This window comes from Chelonia mydas, chromosome 1 (assembly GCF_015237465.2).
Source record: "Chelonia mydas isolate rCheMyd1 chromosome 1, rCheMyd1.pri.v2, whole genome shotgun sequence".
Classification (NCBI taxonomy): Eukaryota; Metazoa; Chordata; order Testudines; family Cheloniidae; genus Chelonia; species Chelonia mydas.
This window is the reverse complement of record NC_057849.1, coordinates 120,383,156-120,405,947: the sequence shown is the minus strand read 5'-3', so window position 1 is coordinate 120,405,947 and position 22,792 is coordinate 120,383,156. Positions and strand designations below refer to the sequence as shown.

The window sequence follows — 22,792 nt, the reverse complement described above, 5'->3', positions numbered from 1 at the left end:
GCAGGCTATACTTTTCTTTTCTGAAACCTGTACGCGAGAAGCATCTTTCCATATTGCTAGTGTTTTGTAGTCATTGGAAAGGACACTATCAGTGTTTTTTCCTGGTGGCTATTGATTTGTTGTTTACTCTTCATTGTTTGTAATAGTGTCTTTGAAGTACGAAAATGTTTTTCTCTATTTGTAGTATCTGTTGTTTATTTCCCTTTACGTTTTGGATGAAGCTGAAATTAAAATGGTAAACTCTCTCTAATTATATTTTATGTCTACCAGCTTCTCTTAATTATGTTGGGGGTGTGTGTGTGTGTGTGTGTTTTGGCCCAGAATTGTGGGAATGAGGAAGTGCTTGGCAGACACCTTCACCCCTGCTCTGCTGTATCTTCACCTGTACTGAACATAAGCTAAGTTCATTACAGCTGAGGAGCTGGCCCTAAGTTTCTAGCCCATTTGATTGTGAACATAACCTTCTAAGTGCAAACTGATTCCAGGATTTAAAGTTCAGCACGCTGATTTCCCCGCCCCCTCCCCGCCTCAAATAAGTGTTGTTTAGTCCATGCTACAGTTGCTTAGGACTAGCCAGTGGGTAGGGAGGGGTACACCTAAACTGCTGCTGATAGTTTTTGGGCCACTGTAAACTTCATCCTATTTGCCACAGGTAACAAGTAGAGGGGCATCAGGGTCAATGAATCTGCATAAACATGGATCAGTGGTCCTTCCCAGAGTTCACTCCCAGATCACCTCTGTCTTGACCCTAAATGAACCTTCAGTGCTGTATGTGTGAGACCAACTCCTAGGATAGCCATCGTATAGGGGTTTTAGAGGTGCAGAGGGCCTTGTACTAGACCTCCATACTGGCATGAATTTCTCACTTAATTATTGCTGCCTAGTCCACATCATCCTTCATGATGATTTTCTAATTTTTCTCCTCTAAAATTTCTCTCTGAAACTTTCCACTTTTATGGTTTCTTTATGCTCTTATTTGTTTTATAGTTCATACCTCTTTCACTCTAATTAGAGCCATAACATCTTTAGGGAGTGGGGATTTCACCAAGCTTGATTTTTTTCTGTTGCTCTTTTCTATGCTTGTGTCTCCCTTACTTTTTCCACATTTTTATTGTCATGAACAATACCGTTCTGTTCTGAAGAAAGATTTCCAGTTTTAACATGTTGGTCATTCTTTCTTGGAATGAAGAAGCTAGAGTGAAATTCAAAGGTGACTTAAACAATGCAGCTTACACACCAGTAAGTGAGGATGTTACATGTTGAGGGAGAGGAAGGGTAGGGTCATCAGATCTAATGTAACCAATATGAGGTTGTAAGGTTAAGTAGATATATCTTCTTACGTCGCTTGTACCCTTCTTTTGGTTGCACTTGCTGCTGTCCCTTTTCCTTTCAATTTCCTTTGTGTGTTGGTGTCATAAATATAAAGGGAAGGGTAACCACCTTTCTGTATACAGAACTATAAAATCCTTCCTGACCAGAGGCAAAACCCCTTCACCTGTAAAGGGTTAAGAAGCTAAGTTAACCTCACTGGCACCTGACCAAAATGATCAATGAGGAGACAGGATACTTTCAAAGCTGGAGGGGTGTGTGTGGGGGGAAACAAAGGCTCTGTCTGTCTGTGTGATGCTTTTGCCGGGAACAGATCAGGAATGCTCTTCAGAACTTCTGTAAAAAGTTAGTAAGCAATCTAGCTAGAAATGCTTTAGATTTTCTTTTGTTTAAATGGCTGGTAAATAAGCTGTGCTGAATGGAATGTATATTCCTGTTTTGTGTCTTTTTGTAACTTAAGGTTTTGCCTAGAGGGATTCTCTATGTTTTGAATCTGAGTACCCTGCAAGGTATTTAGCATCCTGATTTTACAGAGGTGATTCTTTTACTTTTTCTTTGATTAAAATTCTTCTTTTAAGATCCTGATTGCTTTTTCATTGTTCTTAAGATCCAAGGGTTTGGGTCTGTGTTCGCCTATGCAAATTGGTGAGGATTTTTATTAAGTCTTCCCCAGGAAAGGGGGTGTAGGGCTTGGGGGGATATTTTGGGGGGAAGACGTCTCCAAGTGGGCTCTTTCCCTGTTCTTTGTTTAACACGCTTGGTGGTGGCAGCATAGGGTTCAAGGGCAAGGCAAAGTTTGTACCTTGAGGAAGTTTTTAACCTAAGCTAGTAAGAATAAGCTTGGGGGTCTTTCATGCAGGTCCTCACATCTGTACCCTAGAGTTCAGAGTGGGGAAGGAACCTTGACAGTTGGTTACTCACTTAGGGGTAGATGCTGGTTTTACTGTGTGCCCTGAGTAAGGAGCAGCATGTAGCACTTTGAGTTACAATTCAGTCCTTGCTTCCCTCGTTCTCCAGGATGGGAAGTAAGACAGTGCAGATTACTTTCCCCTTCACACCTGCTCAGTGGAGCTGGCTGATGCATTGTGGTGCTGGAACCATTTTGTCCACTTCCTGTCCACCTGCATGGGAGTAGAAGTGGCTCCTCACTAGAATGAAGTTGCACCCATTTACACCAGCTGAGGAGCTGGACCTTTATTTCCAAATAGAAATATCTACTGTTTAAAGCAGAAGGATCTCATTCTGTGGAGGACGTATCCTAATTCCTTACAATGAAAATGGCAGCGATCCTGCAGTTCCCGATGGATTACTGCTCTTGTACGCAGCCCCATTCACTCATGGGAAAATGTGTGCGTATAAGGGTCCCCTGTGTAGATCAAATTGTAGGATTGGGGACTAAGTCAGGAGATGTCTCTGTTTTATGTATGTATTGTATATGTCTACTACCAGAGTATCTAGTTATAAACCTATTTCCATGTGGTATTTTTTAAAGGAGCAGAATGGTCAGTGAGAAATAAATTCAATCTAAGTAGTGTGGATAAGAAGTTCTAGATAATAAACTATTAGCAAAAGACAATGGGATCATTTTTAGACTGTTTTCTGGCTACCAATCTCAGATTTTAATTTCTTTATTATAACACGGTAGCATGTGTCACTGTGGAGATTGTTAATGCCACATGTAAACCTTAGCAATACATAACTCACACCAGGCTCTGTCTTTTTGATTGAACTTTATCATTGTGCCCGAAGTTCCAGTGTGCTATTTTACAGGAGAAGCAGTTAATCATTTTTTGAACTATATTATAGAATGATCTTATGAATTCCTGATCATAGATTCATAAATTGTATGGGCAGAAGGGACCACTGTGATCATCTAGACTGACTTTCTATGGAGCTCAGACCATAGAACTTCGCCAAAATAATTCCTATTTGAAGTAGACCAGGTCTTTTAGAAAAACATCCAATCTTAATTTTAAAATCCCCAGAGACGGAGATTGTATCACAACCCTTGGTAGGTTGTTCCAATGTTTAATTACTCTAATTATTAAAAATTTACAACTTATTTTTAGTCTGAATTTGGTCAAGCTTCAGCTTCCAGCCACTGGATCTTATTATACCTTTGTTGCTAAATTGGAGAGCCCATGATCAAATATTTGTTCCTCATGTAGGCAGTTATAGACTCTGATCAAGTGAGCCCTCAACCTTCTTTTTCTGTTAAGCTAACCAGACTGAGCTCCTTGAATCTACCACTATATGGCATGTTTTCAATCCTTTAATCATTCTTCTGGCTCTTCTCTGAACCCTCTCCAGTTTATCACCAGTCTTCTTGAATTGTGGACACCAGATCTGGACACAGTATTCTAACAGTAGTCACACTAGTGCCAAATACAGAGGCACTACAACCTTCCTACTCCTACTTTAGACTCCCCTGTTTATGTACCCAAGGATCACCTTAGCTCTTTTGGCTGTGGCATCACCGCTGAAGCTCATGTTCAGCTGATTATCCACCATGACCTCCAAAACCTTTACAGTCACTGCTTCCCAGGATAGAGTCCCCCATACTGTACACAGGGCCTACATTCTTTGTTCCGAGATGTATAGATTTACATATGGCTATATTAAAAAGCATATTTTTTTGCTTGTGCCCATCTTACCAAATGATCTAGATCACTCTATGTAAGTGACCTGTCCTCTTCATTATTTATCACTCACCCAATCTTTGTGTCATCTGCAAACTTCGTCAGTGATTATCTTATGTTTTATTCCAGGTGTTACCAGCTTTGCCCATTACTTTGGGGTATGCTCATTTAATTAGGGTTACTCTTCGGGGCGGGGGCGGGTGTTCTGTAATTCTATCAATGTACTGCTTTTGTCACTTGTGTTCTCATACGGAGCTCTGCTTCTTCCTGCTGCAAGTTCCCTCCCAATGGTGCTATCCTGCAGGACTTAGGTTCCCCAGGGCTGGGTTCTTCCAGCCCCAGAATCTCTCTCTCTCACGCTCACACTCTCACACACACACACACAATTTGAGAGGACTGGGTTAATCAGCATTCCCAAGCTGACCCCTTATATGTCCCTGGACTCTGCAGGCTGGGTCGAGCAGCATTTCCAAACTGTCACCCTCATATGTCCCAGGCTCAGCACATCCCTATCCCCACTTTCATGTTACACTTGTTCTAGTAGTAACCCACTTGATGAGCAAATCTGACAGGATTTTTGGGCACTGCAGGGGTCTTTTAGCTTAGGTACGAGGAGCATTGCTGCATGAGGAAACCAAAAGACACCCATGGGGGGCGGGGGGATGAGAGAGAGAGAATGGAACTGATGCAGATTTTGGATCCAGGCATCGGAGCACTTACTTGAGCATGGACAGTAGCATTGCTGGGGGTGGGGTGGGGGAGCGGGGCAGTGGCCGCTCCCCCACCGAGCAGAAGTGGTGCCTTTTAAAATCTTTGGCGCCTTTGAAATGTTTACTCAGCTGGCGGTGCTCCGGGTCTTCAGCAGCACTTGGCGTCGGGTTCTTCACTTGCTCCGGTCTTTGGCGGCATTGTGGTGGTGGTGTTGGGGGGTCCTTCAGTGCCAAAGACCAGATCGAGTGAAGGACCTGATGCCAAGTGCTGCTGAAGTCGCGGAATGCCGCCGGGTGAGTACCAGGGGTGGTGCCTTTTTTTATCTCCACTCCCCCTGTTTTTTCCACCTGGCTACGCGACTGACCATAGGTAGGGGTTTTTGTAGAGAAACAGCAATCATTCAAGGGAGAACACTAGATTTGTTTATGTATAAACTGATGGCTGAAGGGAGTATACCAAAGTTGTTTTGTTCAGGCTAGACGATGGGAGCTGATCATTCCTGGCTTTGGGCAGTGTTCCTTGGAGGGAGCTCACAATGCAATTAGGGAGCTTCACTGTTTTGGATACCACTAGAGGATTTATTACTAGAATTTGTCTGGTAACTACTGAGCTGGGTGTGTGCAGGCGTGGGTTCATTAACATCTGGAGCAGAGATTCCCCATCATGCAGTGCTTCCCTGCTTTTCTGGTCCCAGAGTTCCATGTGGTTCTTGCCTTGGAATCTCTGTTCTCCATTCTGTATGCTGATGGAGATGCCTCCCTGTCCCATCTTCGATGCAAATGAGACTAGGGGGGTTTCCTTAATCCAGTCACCCTTATCCCAAGGGTTTAGATGTGTCTCCCACTGCCTTTTCATTCCTTTTTGTAAGTCTTTCTTCTGATTGGCTTTGGCTCAAGCAGAGGCTGGGCGGTGGTGGGGTTGGGGGGAGGAGGTCTTTTGTGAGTCAGACAGGCTGGATACTGCACCCTGGTTCCCCAGGAACACAGCTGCTAGGTAACACAGGTCATTGCTAAAAATATTAAATCATGGAGGTCAAAAATCAATGCCTGTAGGACTCTACTAGAAACACACCAACTCAATAGTGATTCCCTATTTACAATTAGATTTTGAGACCTGTCATATAGCCAGTTTTTAATCTATTTAATGTGTGTCATGTTCACTTTATTTAATTCTAGTTTTTTAATCAAAGGTCTGTCAAGCAGTACCAAGTCCAATGCCTTATAGACGTCTAAGTAGATCACATCAACACTATTACCTTTATCAACCAAATCTGTAATCTCATCAAAAAAAGATACCAAGTTAGTTTGGCAGGATCTATTTTCCATAAACTGGTGTTGATTGGAATTAATTGTATTACCCTCCTTTAATTCTTTATTAATCGAGCTGCATTAGCCACTCCATTGTTTTGCCTGCAATCGATGTCAGGCTGACATGCTTATAATTACCTGAGTCTTCTCATTTGCTCTTGTCAAATATTGGCAGAACACAAGAAACTTCATTCTGCCATCAGAATTGTAACTAAACATTTCAACTTCTGGTGAAAATTTCTGCAAGGAATGCATAGTTAGAAGATATTGTTAATCTTAAATGAGCCTAAAATTAAAAATCCCAATAGTATTTTATTAGGATTATGGATTTTATTTTGTAAAAACTATAGGGTTTGAAACAATACTTTTAGACTGTGGTTGAGTGTTAAATGAGGGCTCAAGCTCTCAAAAACATGGAGATTTTTTTTCTTTAAATTTTTTTGATGTGAGTGAAATGGTCATAAAAAGATGGCATGTTGACAGCCTTAGAGAATGGAGCCATCTCGTCACAGAACAGATTGTGACAATGAAACTTATACTTCACTGCCAATGTGCCTGAACCCTGATCTGGAGGGACCAAGTAGGTCAGTCCCTGTGCCCAATCATTTCCTGGTCTTTCTTCTGAGATTGCAAACAAGGTGCTTATAGGGGGGCATGCATGTAAGATGTAGACCATCTACTGGACTGAAATCACCATCTTCAGTTCCCGTAGGCCATAGCACAGCGAGCAGATGATAACAAATATTGGAAACTATCTGGCAGATTGAACTGGACACCTAAGGTCCTGATCCTGCAAATTCTTATGTACATACTTAACGTCACACAATGTGAGTAATCCCTCTGACTTGAACGGGGCTACTTGCAGTGCATGAAGTGACAACTGTCTTGGTGGATCATAGGTAGAGATGTGGTGAGTCATGTAGCTGCATACAAACATATTTGTGGTTTTGGAGATCGGGACCAAGGTCTTATGTCAGCAACAGAAGCAGAATGGGAGCTAGTGGAGGGATCAGAACAAAGAGATGTTGGGTTCACAGTGGCCTGCAACAATGAAGAGGTAGGTTGATGCATATTGGAGCCTCTGCAATTGTTCCCATCCTTGGCTCCATATACAGTGATTCAAATAATCCATTCTAGAGGAGAAAAAGCATGGATTTCTATAGGTAGATCCTCCTCCAGGGCAAAGTTTACTGGTAAGAAGGAGGTGGAGGACGCCATTTTTTACCATAGATGCTATGTGATTATCCATGGTTAATGACGAATCAAACAGGATCCCAAAACTTTGCAACCACTTCGATGAATGAGGAGAAGTGGGGATTGCCTTGGATGGAAGGAGGAAGACAGGTGGGTCAGCCGGTTCTTTAAAGGGTTTCTCTCCTCTGATCCAGCATCACTTTGGTCTTGCCAAAAACATCTAAGAGTCCAAATGCAGCATAAAATTCTCTTTTCTGATTTGCGGCATAGAACGCTTATTCACAATGTGGATCTTTATTGCACACCTGCCTTGGTTGCGCATGTGGAATGATTTCTGTGGGGGTTAGGCACATGGAACAATACAAATTATGCCATCAGCAGGTGACTTCACTCAATGAAGAATGGAGAGAATTTTGTCTGCAATTTTTTAAGAAGCAGCCACTTGATAAGTTAATATTTAATTAGTTATATAAATATACTTTTAGCTAATAAAATATTGTGTAGAGTCTTAGGGGGTCATTAAAATGAGAATTAACAGTTCTGTTTATTTATCTGTTTAGTTTTATTCATTTATTTATTTTTAAGGTACCACTTCGGTTTGCCGAAATTATTCAGTGCAAGGTCAAAGGACAACTGCTTCACAGAGAAGACGCCTTTGCTGAAGGTTTCGTCTGAGGACAATGGGTGGGTTATTTTTATTTCAAATTAAGGATTGCTTTTACATTATTCTTTCTCACATTCTGACTGTGGGGTTGCAGAGAGGCAGCCTAGACAGTAGGGGTTGTGAGTGGAGTAGGACCTATAAGGAATATGATGGGGAAACAGGAAGGCAAAGGGGAAAGGGAAGAAGTAGGTTGTGTGAAGAAGGATGAGAGGAGGGCTTAAGAAGCTTGTGATATGCTGATGTGTTTGTGCATACAGAATCCAATACCTGGTGCACCAAGGAGACAATTCTTATATGCACTGAGACATTGGTGCATCCAGGTTTCTTCCCCCATGGAGGTACTCTATTGACTCCCCACTGAAACAAGGTATGTGTCAAGACATTGATGCATATAGACTGGGCAGTTTCCAACTCCTGCCCCTTCACAGACTCTCTTACACCTCAGCTGCCCTTGCACAGTTACCCTTCTCCTTGTGCCTATCACACAGCCCTACCTCTGTGGCCTGTGGAAAGGCTAGTGGGGAGGGAAGAAGTGGGGAACCAGGCCAGAGACTAACTGCACTCCAGTCAACCTTCCATGAGTCATCAAACTGGAGCTGTTCTTTGGACATCCTCTTATGGTCTTCACTGCAGCAAATCCATGGGGTTTGACAGGGCAGAGATTCACTCTCATGAAGCATAGGTTTGTCAGAGAAGCAGTCTGCACTGCCCAGTTCCTAAACACACACAATTTACTTGACTCTGTGTAGCTCCTAGAATCTCAGCCAGATAACATTTCTTCCACCAGCCATCACACTAATGCCCTGATTCTGCAAACCCCTAGGCACATGCTTAACTTGACTACCTTGAGTATTCCCATTGAAATCAATCACAGGAAAGTTAAGAATGTGCAAAATCAGGATATAAACCAGTATATTTTTAAATTAAGGGAAATCATTTATTCATTTTTTATCAAAAATGTTTTGTAGGTTACGATGTCTGGCTCTTCATAATCCAGATTTTACCACAGATGATGATTCATGGGATAATAGCTCTGCAGAATATGAGCAAAGGTCTCACCTGGGAAGCTTGTCTAGATCTGCTTCCTCTGAGAAATGTGAACTCTTGGACAACCTTCATGTCAAGTTCAATTTATCAAAGATGAGGTATGACTTCAGAGCTTGCTTCTTTTGTTTTTCTTACTTCTGCAAGGGTCAACAACCAAAAGCAGATGTCTTGAAAATGATTTCATTTCTGCAAATGAGTAAAATAACACTCCATATTCTGGGTTATGTTGTCCAGTCAATTTTTAAGCAAAACCAAAACACCCTTTGAAATTCATCGTGAAATCTGGTTAACATTTATGGCTCCTTGTTATTACGTGCAACCTGTCTTAGGTCTCTAACTAAATACTATATAAGGGAAAAATATGTCTTTATGCCTTTTTTTAAGTTCTTTGTGTTCATTTGTAAATATACCACAAGATCTTCCACAATAGGTTTTGCTGCTTGGATACATTTTTGTTTTTGTAGTTTATAACTACCACTATCTTTGTAAATGTATTTTTATTATAATTATAATAGCTTTTTATATGTACTATAATGCAAAATGTGGCCAAAACAGGTTTGCAGACCTGCATCCTTCAGTTATGTAAAGTAGGCAAACATTGTAGAAAGTCTACATTTACTTCTTTTGTGGGGTATGGGTTTATTAGTAAATTAAATGTTATCAACACAACATGAACTTAAGCCTAAAATCGGTCAGTGTTGGCTTTTCCTAGATTTTAGCTGCAGAACCCCTTTGTTCCAGACACTAGTTCCCTTTGCCCCTTCTAGAAACGACCGCACTCTTTTTATATTCTAGTTGCACCTGCAGTAATCACCTGGCAGCATTGCACAGGGTTCAGATATCTGTTACTCAAGATAGGTGCCCTGCATGCTGTGCCACGCTATTACAAAACGTTATTTGGCTAAATCACACAATGTGCTTTGTCTTAGCTCACTGCTTCATGTTTATTTTCCAGTTCTAATTAGGGATATTTAAATAACATGGGATTTTCCCTATTCTCCATTTTGTTGAATAAGCAGAGTAGGCTAACTGTACTGGCTACAGTTAGCAAAGCTTGGATAAATACTGACAACCGTACCAGCACTCTTTCTTTGCAATATTAGCAGCTTGAGCCAATATTTGGTATTTCAGTCCTGCTTGGTTCCTTTACTTAATCATTTGCAAAACCACATAAGTTTACATTTTGGGAAGGTACAATATTTCCTTGGTGGATTTTCCTGTGAGATATTTCACCATTTTGTTGAATATACATAAAGGGCCAGATCCTCAGTTGGTATAAATCCGCACAGCTCCATTGACTTTAATGGAGCTACTAGCTCAAAGTCATTAAGTTTAGAGATAGAAGGGGAAATTCTGGCCAGATTTGCACTTCATGCAGGCCCATTGAAGTCCAGTGGGAATCCCCTGGGGGTATAAATCAAGATAGAATTTGGCACAGAATTTGTATTTGCATTACTATGATAGATTAGAATTGCAATGCAAGACACAGGTTGCTAAATACAGTTAAGTCAAAGACTGATCATTTCTGGGTTGTAAACTGTTAAAAGCACTGCTCCTATAATACTAAGTGCCAAAAACCATACAAACAAACAACCCTCTCCCCCAAATGCTATGCTTCATCAATAAAATAACATTTTTCAGAAGCTTGTAATTATATCTTGTCAGCTTTCGAGGATTAATTTGTTATTTAAGGACAAGTAGTTATGGACTTCTCAATTAACGCCTCTTGATTTCTATTGTATCTTCCAATGAAGTTGTCATCATGTTTCTTGTTTCAATAGGAACTGTTGAAACATAATTTCAAAGTGCAGACTGAAGATTTATCAAATGCATTAAATCTAAAATAATCAGAACAGGGCTTTAATAATTTGTAAAATATTAAAAAATCCCAACAAAGTACGTAAATAGTACTGAGTTGTTAAGATGTAGAGAATAGATGTGGGAGAGATAAACAAAATATATAATTAAAGACGTAGTGGGTGTTCTTCACACATCCTACTTGGTTGTAGCTCACACGTATTATCAATCCTGAGCTGCTGGTAATTGCTTTTGTAACTTAAAATTGGTCATTGCTGCCTTGAGTTTCAAACCTTTTTTGTTCTGCTATTTTTCATCTTTCAATAGGTTTGACTTTGATGTTTCTAGATGAAAGACTTTAAATACACTGAGCCTGCTTCTCTGCTCCCTTGCAGCTTGGATCGTTCTGTGGCCACCTACATGGTTTCTAATTTTCCCATCAGTGATCTTGATCATAGGACTTATTTCCACTATGATTCAAACATGACTTCTGAATCTTTTGAAACTTATCTAATTTAGTTTTCTATCACACAAATGACTCTTTTAATGCAGCAGTTTGTTGAACTAGACCCTTCTCAACTAATTCTAGTGTCTTGGAATGTTTTTCTCTTTGCCACCATCAGGCTTAAAGCAACCCACTCGCTGGGCATTCTGTCAGGAAGGCAGCAAATTTTTTGTTTACTTTTAGCTAAAATATTAGGGAGATAACCATGGTTTTAGTTAATGGAGAGATTTAAGAGACAAATTACAAAGTAGAACCCATTGCTACTGTGAATATAAAACATAATGTAACATACCTGGGGCACAATCCAGACTAGTGGGGGCTGTGTCACCCCTGTCCTGAAACCTTGGGTGCCTTATAATGCTTTGTTGTCGGAGCTCCCACCTGGGCCGCTCACAAACAGCCTTCCAGCAGGCAAGCCACACGCTGAGCATCTGTGTGTAACTGCAACCTGCCAGCTAAACCCTGGCTCTCACCAGCCTTGCTTATACTACAGGGTGACCTCAACACCCCACCCCAGTCCAGATCTTCCCACAGAAATGTATGTCCTGAACTGCCCAGCCCTCTCCTGGACAGTACAAGTATATTAAGTCTGTTATTCCTTAAGGGAATAATATGTTAGCTTATTGTTTTTTAAATAGAGTTACCCAGACACTCCAATTCAAACACACCGGATTAGATAAAACACGAAAACAAGTTTATTAACTACAAACTATATTAGATTCCAGCAAGATTTATCATCACATGCTTCCAGGAAGGTTGCTGACCAAACTCTTCTGGTCAGGACTCACCCTTCCCCCGGAGTCCAACTTCTGTTTTCCTTTGTCCTCTTAGGTGTGATGCCAGAGACAGACAGGAAGAGGAGGGGTGTCTTGGGGTGTCTGCCCCTTCTTCTGGTAGTCCTGTCCCTCATTTGAAAAGCATTTCCAGCTCGGAGCAAGGTGACAGGCAGTCTAGTGAAGGAAACTCCATGCTGTTGCTTAGCTAAGATGAAATTTTTTTTCGCCCCTGCCCCATTCCTTGCCAAAGAATGGCCACTTAGCAGGTAATGGTTCATCAGTCTTGTTTACATCTGTCTGAGGCATCAGCTTTCCCTCTCTCAGCAACTAGTTTGGCCACTCCCCAGACTTATCTGGAAAACATACATCAGTTGTGATTTCAGCTTATGTTCAAACTTTACATATAATGTTGCTATGTGCATTTTGCCATGATATTATTGGTCAGCAAGTTATGAGATGTTTATTGATATCTCACAAGGCATACCTTGTACAAACATGATTACAGTACCATGTAGGGCAGGGATTGGCAACCTTTGGCCTGCAGCCTGCCAGGGTAAGACCCCTAGTGGGCCGGGCCAGTTTGTTTACCTGATGTACCCACAGGTTCGGACGATTGTGGCTCCCACTCGCCGCGGTTTGCCGCTCCAGGCCAATGGGGGCTGCGGGAAGTGGCGGCCAGCACATCCCTCGGCCTGCGCCGCTTCCTGCAGCCCCCATTGGCCTGGAGCAGAAAACCGCGATCAGTGGGAGCTGCGATCGGCCAAACCTGAGGACACGGCAGGTAAACAAACCAGCCCGGCCTGCCAGGGGGCTTACCCTGGCGTCCCGCATGCCAAAGGTTGCTGATCCCTGATGTAGGGTGTGAACACCGGGGTATATTTTCTATCACACACAGATTTTATGTACAGTATTGACAAATAGAAAAATAATTAGTAGAGAGAGAGCTCCCACAAAAAAGACACAAGGACATAGTTTTAAAATGGTCAATGCAAAGACTGATTACTGTAAAATGCAAATTTTAATAGCAAATAGTTTAATTTAAAAGAAGCATGGTTTGACATACTAAATATTTTCCTGAGATTTTAGCATATTTGATGGGACATAATCTTTTAAAAATAAGTCACTTGTCAGTGTACTCAGGCTCACTGTGATAATGTAAAATATAAAGCAAAACCAAGGTTCTGATAGTTATCTGTGAATATCCAGGAACTGGTGATGTTTTAAAGAGATAATTTAATTTTTTGAGGGACACTCCAAATGTCTATTCCCTTCTTATAACTATGACTTTTTTTCAATAATTTTCAGGGTAGATATTAGAAATATTTTGAGGGAATGATCAAATTTTTGAGACATCAGCCCTGACAGTGTGCCTCTTGTGTAACAAGTATAATGTATTTAGGGCCCAGCCTTGAAGTTCTTATACGAGGAAAACTCCACTGATGTCAAAAGTAGCTTTGTTCCAGAGTAGCAGCCGTGTTAGTCTGTATCCGCAAAAAGAAAAGGAGTACTTGTGGCACCTTAGAGACTAACAAATTTATTTGAGCATAAGCTTTCGTGAGCTATAGCTCACTTCATCGGATGCATTCAGTGGAAAATACAGTGGGGAGATTTATATACACAGAGAAAATAGATTCACAGATACTAAGGTCTGAAGGGATCATTATGATCATCTAGTCTGACCTCCTGCAAACGCAGGCCACAGAATTGCACCCACCCACTCCTGTGAAAAACCTCTCACCTATGTCCGAGCTATTGAAGTCCTCAAATCGTGGTTTAAAGACTTCAAGGAGCAGAGAATCCTCCAGCAAGTGACCCGTGCCCCATGCTACAGAGGAAGGTGAAAAACCTCCAGGGCCTTTTCCAATCTGCCCTGGAGGAAAATTCCTTCCCTACCCCAAATATGGCGATCAGCTAAACCCTGAGCATATGGGCAAGATTCACCAGCCAGATACCCAGGAAAGAATTTTCTGTAGTAACTCAGATCCCACCCCATCTAACATCCCATCACAGGCCATTGGGCCTATTTACCATGAATAGTTAAAGATCAATTAATTGCCAAAATCATGTTATCCCATCATACCATCTCCTCCATAAACTTATCAAGTTTAATCTTAAAGCCAGATGGGTCTTTTGCCCCCACTGCTTCCCTTGGAAGGCTATTCCAAAACTTCACTCCTCTGATGGTTAGAAACCTTCGTCTAATTTCAAGTCTAAACTTCCCAATGGCCAGTTTATATCCATTTGTTCTTGTGTCCACATTGGTACTGAGCTTAAATAATTCCGCTCCCTCGCCGGTATTTATCCCTCTGATGTATTTATAGAGAGCAATCATATCTCCCCTCAACCTTCTTTTGGTTAGGCTAAACAAGCCAAGCTCCTTGAGTCTCCTTTCATAAGACAGGTTTTCCATTCCTTGGATCACCCTAGTAGCTCTTCTCTGTACCTGTTCCAGTTTGAATTCATCTTCTTAAACATGGGAGACCAGAACTGCACACAGTATTCCAGGTGAGGTCTCAGTAGTGCCTTGTATAATGATACTAAAACCTCCTTATCTCTACTGGAAATACCTCACCTGATGCATCCCAAGACCACATTAGCTTTTTTCACGGCCACATCACATTGGCGGCTCATAGTCATCCTATGATCAACCAATACTCCAAGGTCCTTCTCCTCCTCCATTACTTCTAATTGATGCATCCCCAGCTTATAGCTAAAATTCTTATTAATCCCTAAATGCATAACCTTACACTTCTCACTATTTAATTGCATCCTATTACTATTACTCCAGTTTACAAGGTCATCCAAATCTTCCTGTATGATATCCCGATCTCTCTCTAAATTGGCAATACCTCCCAGCTTTGTATCATCCGCAGACTTTATTAGCACACTCCCACTTTTTGTGCCGAGGTCAGTAATAAAAAGATTAAATAAGACTGGTCCCAAAACTGATCCCTGAGGAATTCCACTGGTAACCTCCCTCCAGCCCAACAGTTCACCTTTCAGTATGACCCGCTGTAGTCTCCCTGTTAACCAATTCCTTATCCATCTTTCAATTTTCATATTGATCCCCATCTTTTCCAATTTAACTAATAATTCCCTATGTGGCACGGTGTCAAACGCCTTACTGAAATCTAGGTAAATTAGATCCACTGCGTTTCCTTTGTCCAAAATATCTGTTACTTTCTCAAAGAAGGAGATCAGGTTGGTTTGGCACGATCTACCTTTTGTAAAACCATGTTGTATTTTGTCCCATTTACCATTGACCTCAATGTCCTTAACTACTTTCTCCTTCAAAATTTTTTCCAAGACCTTGCATACTACAGATGTCAAACGAACAGGCCTGTAGTTACCCGGATCACGTTTTTTTCCTTTCTTAAAAATAGGAACTATGTTAGAAATTCTCCAGTCATATGGTACAACCCCTGAGTTTACAGATTCGTTAAAACTTCTTGCTAATGGGCTTGCAATTTCATGTGCCAATTCCTTTAATATTCTTGGATGAAGATTATCTGGGCCCCCCGATTTAGTCCCATTAAGCTGTTCGAGTTTCGCTTCTATCTCAAATATGGTAATATCTACCTCCATATCCTCATTCCTATTTGTCATGCTACCATTATCCCTAAGGTCCTCGTTAGCCTTATTAAAGACTGAGGCAAAGTATTTGTTTAGATATTGGGCCATGCCTAGATTATCCTTGACCTCCACTCCATCCTCAGTGTTTAGCAGTCCCACTTCTTCTTTCTTTGTCTTCTTCTTATTTATATGGCTATAGAACCTTTTACTATTGATTTTAATTCCCTTTGCAAGGTCCAACTCTACTTGACTTTTAGCCTGTCTCACTTTATCCCTACATGTTCTGACCTCAATAAGGTAGGTTTCCTTGCTGATCCCTCCCATCTTCCACTCCCTGTATGCTTCTGCTTTTTCTTAATCACCTCTCTGAGATGCTTGCTCATTCAGCTTGGTCTACAACTCCTGCCTATGATTTTTTTCCCCTTTCTTGGGATGCAGGCTTCCGATAGCTTCTGCAGCTTTGATTTAAAGTAATCCCAGGCCTCCTCTGCCTTTAGATCCATAAATTCTTCAGTCCAATCCACTTCCCTAACTAATTTCCTTAATTTTTGAAAGTCAGCCCTTTTGAAATCAAAAACCCTAGTTGCAGATTTATTTTTGTTAATCCTTCCGTTCAGTTTGAATTGAATTAGTTCATGATCACTTGAACCAAGATTGTCCCCTACAACCATTTCTTTTATGAGGTACTCACTACTCACCAAAACAAAATCTAAAATGGCATCCCCTGTAGTCGGTTCAACCGTATGGAGTGGAAATCTATCAACTTCATGAAAAAACTCGTACAGATACATACAGACATCATCTTCCTTTCCAAATGCAAACAGATGGACATCATAGCAAAAGGACTGAAGGTAAAAAATCCATTACAATCTACATACCACACAGACTATGATGACAGTTTGTGCCACATACATTCAAAGAAACTGCGGAACCACCTAATCAACATCCTCTACAGCAAACAGGGAAAGATTAAGAATGAGCTCTCAAAACTGGATACTCTCATAAAAAACCAACCTTCCACACAAACTTCCTCGTGGCTGGACTTTACAAAAACCAGACAAGCCATTTACAACACACACTTTGCTTCTCTACAAAAGAAAAAGTACACTAAATTATCTAAACTACTACATGCCACAAGGGGCCACAACAGTAGTTCCCTTAACCCACCCAGCAATATTGTTAATCTGTCCAACTATACTCTTAGGACAGATTCTTCTGCTGGGCTATCTCGGGGCCTCTCCTTCTGTCCCTCCACCCCCACGAACATGATACAGTTCTGTGGTGACCTAGAGTCCTATTTTCGACGTCTCTGACTCAAGGAATATTTCCAACACACCTCTGAAAAACATACTAACCCACAGAGACCTTCCTACCAAGACTACAAAAAGAAGGATTCTGGGTGGACTCCTCCTGAAGGTTGAAACAACAGGCTGGACTTGTACATAGAGTGCGTCCGCCGACGTGCACGGGCTGAAATTGTGGAAAAGTAGCATTGCTTGCCCCATAACCTCAGCCATGCAGAACACAATGCCATCCACAGCCTCAGAAACAACTCTGACATCATAATCAAAAAGGCTGACAAAGGAGGTGCTGTTGTCATCATGAATAGGTTGGAATATGAACAAGAGGCTGCTAGGCAGCTCTCCACACCACTTTCTACAAGCCATTACCCTCTGATCCCACTCAGGGTTACCAAAAGAAACTACAGCATTTGCTCAAGAAACTCCCTGAAAAAGCACAAGAACAAATCCGCACAGACACATCCCTGGAACCCCGACCAGGGGTATTTTATCCGCTACCCAAGATCCATAAACCTGGAAATCCTGGACGCCCCATCATCTCAGGCATTGGCATCCTCACAGCAGGACTGTCTGGCTATGTAGACTCCCTCTTCAGGCCCTACGCTACCAGCACTCCCAGCTATCTTCGAGACACCACTGACTTCCTGAGGAAAGTACAATCCATCGGTGATCTTCCTGAAAACACCATCCTGGCCACTATGGATGTAGAAGCCCTCTACACCAACATTCCACACAAAGATGGACGATAAGCCACCAGGAACAGTATCCCTGATAATGTCACGGCAAACCTGGTGGCTGAACTTTGTGACTTTGTCCTCACCCATAACTATTTCACTTTTGGGGACAATGTATACCTTCAAATCCGCGGCACTGCTATGGGTACCCGCATGGCCCCACAGTATGCCAACATTTTTATGGCTGCCTTAGAACAACACTTCCTCAGCTCTCGTCCCCTAATGCCCCTACTCTACTTGCACTACATTGATGACATCTTCATCATCTGGACCCATGGAAAAAAAGCCCTTGAGGAATTCCACCATGATTTCAACAATTTCCATCCCACCATCAACCTCAGCCTGGACCAGTCCACACAAGAGATCCACTTCCTGGACACTACGGTGCTAATAAGCGATGGTCACATAAACACTACCCTATACCGGAAACCTACTGACCGCTATTCCTACCTACATGCCTCCAGCTTTCACCCAGACCACACCACATGGTCCATTGTCTACAGCCAAGCTCTACGATACAACCGCATTTGTTCCAACCCCTCAGACAGAGACAAACACTTACAAGATCTCTATCAAGCATTCTTACAACTACAGTACCCACCTGCTGAAGTGAAGAAACAGATTGACAGAGCCAGAAGAGTACCCAGAAGTCACCTACTACAGGACACGCCCAACAAAGAAAATAACAGAACGCCACTAGCCATCACCTTCAGCCCTCAACTAAAACCTCTCCAACGCATCATCAAGGATCTACAACCTATCCTGAAGGACGACCCATCACTCTCACAGATCTTGGGAGACAGGCCAGTCCTTGCTTACAGACAGCCCCCCAACCTGAAGCAAATACTCACCAGCAACCACACACCACACAACAGAACCACTAACCCAGGAACCTATCCTTGCAACAAAGCCCGTTGCCAACTGTGCCCACATATCTATTCAGGGGGACACCATCATAGGGCCTAATCACATCAGCCACACTATCAGAAGCTCGTTCACCTGCACATCTACCAATGTGATATATGCCATCATGTGCCAGCAATGCCCCTCTGCCATGTACATTGGCCAAACTGGACAGTCTCTACGTAAAAGAATAAATGGACACAAATCAGACGTCAAGAATTATAACATTCAAAAACCAGTCAGAGAATACTTCAATCTCTTTGGTCACTCGATTACAGACCTAAAAGTGGCAATTCTTCAACAAAAAAACTTCAAAAACAGACTCCAACGAGAGACTGCTGAATTGGAATTAATTTGCAAACTGGATACAGTTAACTTAGGCTTGAATAAAGACTGGGAGTGGATGGGTCATTACACAAAGTAAAACTATTTCCCCATGTTTATTCCCCCACTGTTCCTCAGACGGTCTTGTCAACTGCTGGAAACGGCACACCTTGATTATCACTACAAAAGGTTTTCCCCCCTCTCCCCGCTCTCCTGCTGGTAATAGCTCACCTTAAGTGATCACTCTCGTTACAATGTGTATGGCAACACCCATTGTTTCATGTTCTCTATGTATATAAATCTCTGCACTGTATTTTTCACTGAATGCATCCGATGAAGTGAGCTGTAGCTCACGAAAGCATATGCTCAAATAAATTTGTTAGTCTCTAAGGTGCCACAAGTACTCCTTTTCTTTTTGAAAGTAGCTTTGTATTTGTGAGGACGACAAGATTGGGCTCTGGAATGGCAATAGACAATTGCTTGCATTTTAGTGCCTGTATTCAGTAGTCTATGGGGAAACTGAGTTCTCTGGCTAATCATGTTATTTTCTATCTAAAAAATTTCCTTATGATCAAACACAAATAATGTTTCTTTATGAAGTTTCTGTAAGTAATATTGTTCTTACCTTTCAGATGCTGTTTAAGATTCCTAAAAGTTTCAACCCTTTTTATCTTTGTAGTGGTGTGCTCTGTAAGTATTGGATTTGCAACGTTCTTTCATTTAATAGATTAGAATTAAATCAGTGTAATGATTTTAAATTGGAATTACTGTCGCTGTAGGCTAAATCCAATCCTGTGAGGGCAGTGAGGATCAATGGGCAAAAAGATGCTCAGGTCTCTTGTGGACTAGTTAACACTGGCCCATACTGTGCCCCCAAGGGAACATGGAGAGGAGGCAGGTCCAGTTAATTAGCATGTATGTAACTGGGAGGTGTATAATGATTTTGAGATGGCTCCTCAAGTACCGCTTCAAAACTGGGGGGCTTTAGGGGTCAGTTTCTTCCTCTGCCAAAATGTCCACACTAACTCCTCCACTTCCCCCTCAAACTCTCATGGAACTCCTTGCAGAGTGGCAAACAGGCGTCTGAACCTCATGTGGGCTCTCTGCCTTCCCCAATGGCTGCTAAAATGTGGCTGTCGGAATCACTTCTGGTCAGCTAGCACAGGGAGGGGAGCTGCAGAAGGCTGCACTCTAGCAGCCATTGGGGAAGGCAGAGAAACTGTCCCAGGAATAAAGCTGGGAAGGTGAAAATAGTATATAGCTTCATATTCTAGCTAGTTCCCCCAGACCCAGCCCTTTTAAAAAATCTCTCCCGTTCTGACTGATGCCCTAATTCTAGTTCCTCTCTTTGTGTCTCTAGAACCCTTTCCTCGTCCTCCTCTGTCTTCCCCTTCTTTAATCTTTGCTCTTTCCTTCTTTCTCTTTGCATTGTTCTAATACTCCTGTCTCTTTTCCCCATCCACAAGCAACATTTCTCTTAGTGTCTCTTGCCTTTAAATACCGTACGTGTGTTTTTAATTTCCATCTCTAATGAACTGTTCCTCATCTCTCCTCAAATCCCCCCTTTAGTCCATTGCCTGATTCTAGTTCTCTTCTCTCACTCTTGCATCGTTATCCTGGCTTTTCCATCCTCCTTGCCTCATCTTAACTGATCAACAGTGCTGTGTGAGGCAGCCAGCTCCCGAATTAAGTGGCTCCTTTCCTGGCTCTGTTGCTCCCTGCTGTACTATAATGACACAAATTGAACGCTTGAAAGGTGGAGGCAGAAAAAGAATGGAGGGAGACACTGATCCAGGATTCAGTAGCAGTCACAGTGTTCTAGTGGAGGGAAGCTAGAGGCATAGCGGGGAGGTGGCTGAATGGGCTCTGCGGCTGAGTTGTCAGATTGCTGCTGTTGACTGTTTGGGCAGTCCTAATGGAATCTGTGAACTGTTAGGCTGCAAGACGCTGCAAGTGTTTTGGAGGGTTGGAAATTATCTGCTTGCCTGACATGAGGAATCTTTTTCTGCCTGATAGGATTCCCGTAGCAGAGGGCACAATAAGCATTTGTTTCCTCTCAGCCAGAGCAGGATTTGGACCTAACTTTCCAGACAGTTCCTTAAAACTAGCCTGCAACTTTGTCCTGGGAGAGACTTGATTACAATAAACGAAATTTATGACTTTGCTAGTTTAAATGTGGTGAAGGATTACACCTCAATACCACTGACTCTCTTTGAGAGTCACAGGCCTGGTTTTAAGTTTGGGAAATATCAGCAATTGAAGTTAAATATACCTGAAAACATTATTGTGAATTATACATTTGTTTATAAGGTTCAAGAAAGGCCATTTCATATATTTTTTGAGACAGACTGGGTAGATAGATAACTCTGTAACAATTCAATGTATGCCCATTTTTTGTTTGTCATAGATTTTATTTAGCACTTACGCAGGTCAAGGAGCACCCTGGCAGATGTTGGCTGTGTCACCATTGGAAAGCTATTGTATCCTTTATCAATTTCTTTTTAATAAACAGAGAGAGAGCAGTGTGGTCACCGGTTATACTGATGATAAGCTGATTCAAAATGGCTGCTTTGCTGATTACTAAGTTAAATATTGACAGCGATTTATTTCCTTAGAGTTTGTGATGCTACCTAACTGCTGTTATGGTAGCAAATTAATTTGGTCACAAACCTGTTTTCATAGTAACTTATCTAAATGATAATGAAGTGTGCAAAGGCCTGATTTTCCTATTTCTTCAACTGGATACCACTTGACCGCTACTCATGTCTTAAAAAAGGAGCTGAAGTTCATAATGAAACCTGATCACAATATGCAAAATGTAAACAACAGAGGTGTAAGGTCACAATGACAGAAAAATCCCAAAACTAGTTCCCCCAAAGATATGACTAGTTTAAATGTGAATTAAAGTTATTAATAATACATTTTAATAAATAACCCTTATCATAGTTTACCTATAATATATAATTAGTAAGCAAGAAGATGGACAGAATCTTTTTTTCTTGTTAATGTCCAGTAAAGTTGTATTTAGAAAATGAAAAATGGACGTGGTGATGGAGATTTGAGTAGAAGCTTTGAGTCCTTGATGATGATGGTGGAATACTACTTCCTTTGTGAATTATATGAAGTTGAACTCCCGGTATGATACTGTGGCCAAAAGGGCTAACACAATCCTTGGAAAAGAGGGGATTATTGAGTAGTTGAGAGGTGATTTTACCCCTCTATTTGACACTGGAGCGACTGCTACTGGAATACTGTGTCCGGTTATGATGTTCACAATTCAAGAAGGATGTTGATAAATTTGAGAGGGTTCAGAGAAGAGTCACAAAAATGATTAAGGAATTAAAAAACATGCCTTATAGCACTAGACTTAAGGAGCTGAATTTATTCAGTTTAACAAAGAGAAGGTTAAGGGATGACTTGATGGCAGTTTATAAGTACCTACATGGGGAACAAATATTTGATAATGGGCTCTTCAGTATAGCAGAAAAAGGTATAACATGATCCAATATCTGGAAGCTGAAGCTACATAAATTCAGACTGGAATAAGACATACATTTTCAACAGTGGTATAATGGAACCATTGGAACAATTTACCCTGGGTTGTGGTGGATTCTCCATCACTGAACATTTTAAAATCAAGATTGGATGTTTTTCTAAAAGACATGCTCTAGGAATTATTTTGGGGAAATTCTATGGTCAGACTAGATGATCACACTGGTCCCTTTTAGTCTTGGAAGGGTGCTAATTCAAATATTTCCTGGAGCACAAATTCTGATCTTTGCCCTCCCCCTGGCAGGGACCCTGCTCCAATTCCTGCTCCACACCCCACACAGACCCCTGGTCTCCTTTGGCTGGGGAGTTTCTCCTCTCTCTTACCCACACAGTGAATGAACTGCTGCTGCCAGGAGTCCAGTTCTCAGTCGATTCCCTTGCACTTCACTGTACAGGGACAGACTCCCCATATACCAGGTTACAACACTACTTGGCC

The 22,792-nt window shown here is 41.7% G+C and overlaps 1 protein-coding gene across 1 annotated transcript in view; it reads left to right on the top strand.

Moving 5' to 3' along the window:
- The window catches only part of OCA2 (OCA2 melanosomal transmembrane protein), a 340,000-nt gene that overhangs the window by 94,557 nt on the left and 222,651 nt on the right, over positions 1-22,792 (top strand). Inside the window, exons 3-6 of the mRNA XM_007063202.4 lie at positions 7,766-7,864; positions 8,813-8,989; positions 19,437-19,494; positions 21,212-21,284. Of these exons, the coding sequence (XP_007063264.1) occupies positions 7,766-7,864; positions 8,813-8,989; positions 19,437-19,494; positions 21,212-21,284 (407 nt within the window). The remainder of the gene's footprint in view (positions 1-7,765; positions 7,865-8,812; positions 8,990-19,436; positions 19,495-21,211; positions 21,285-22,792) is intronic.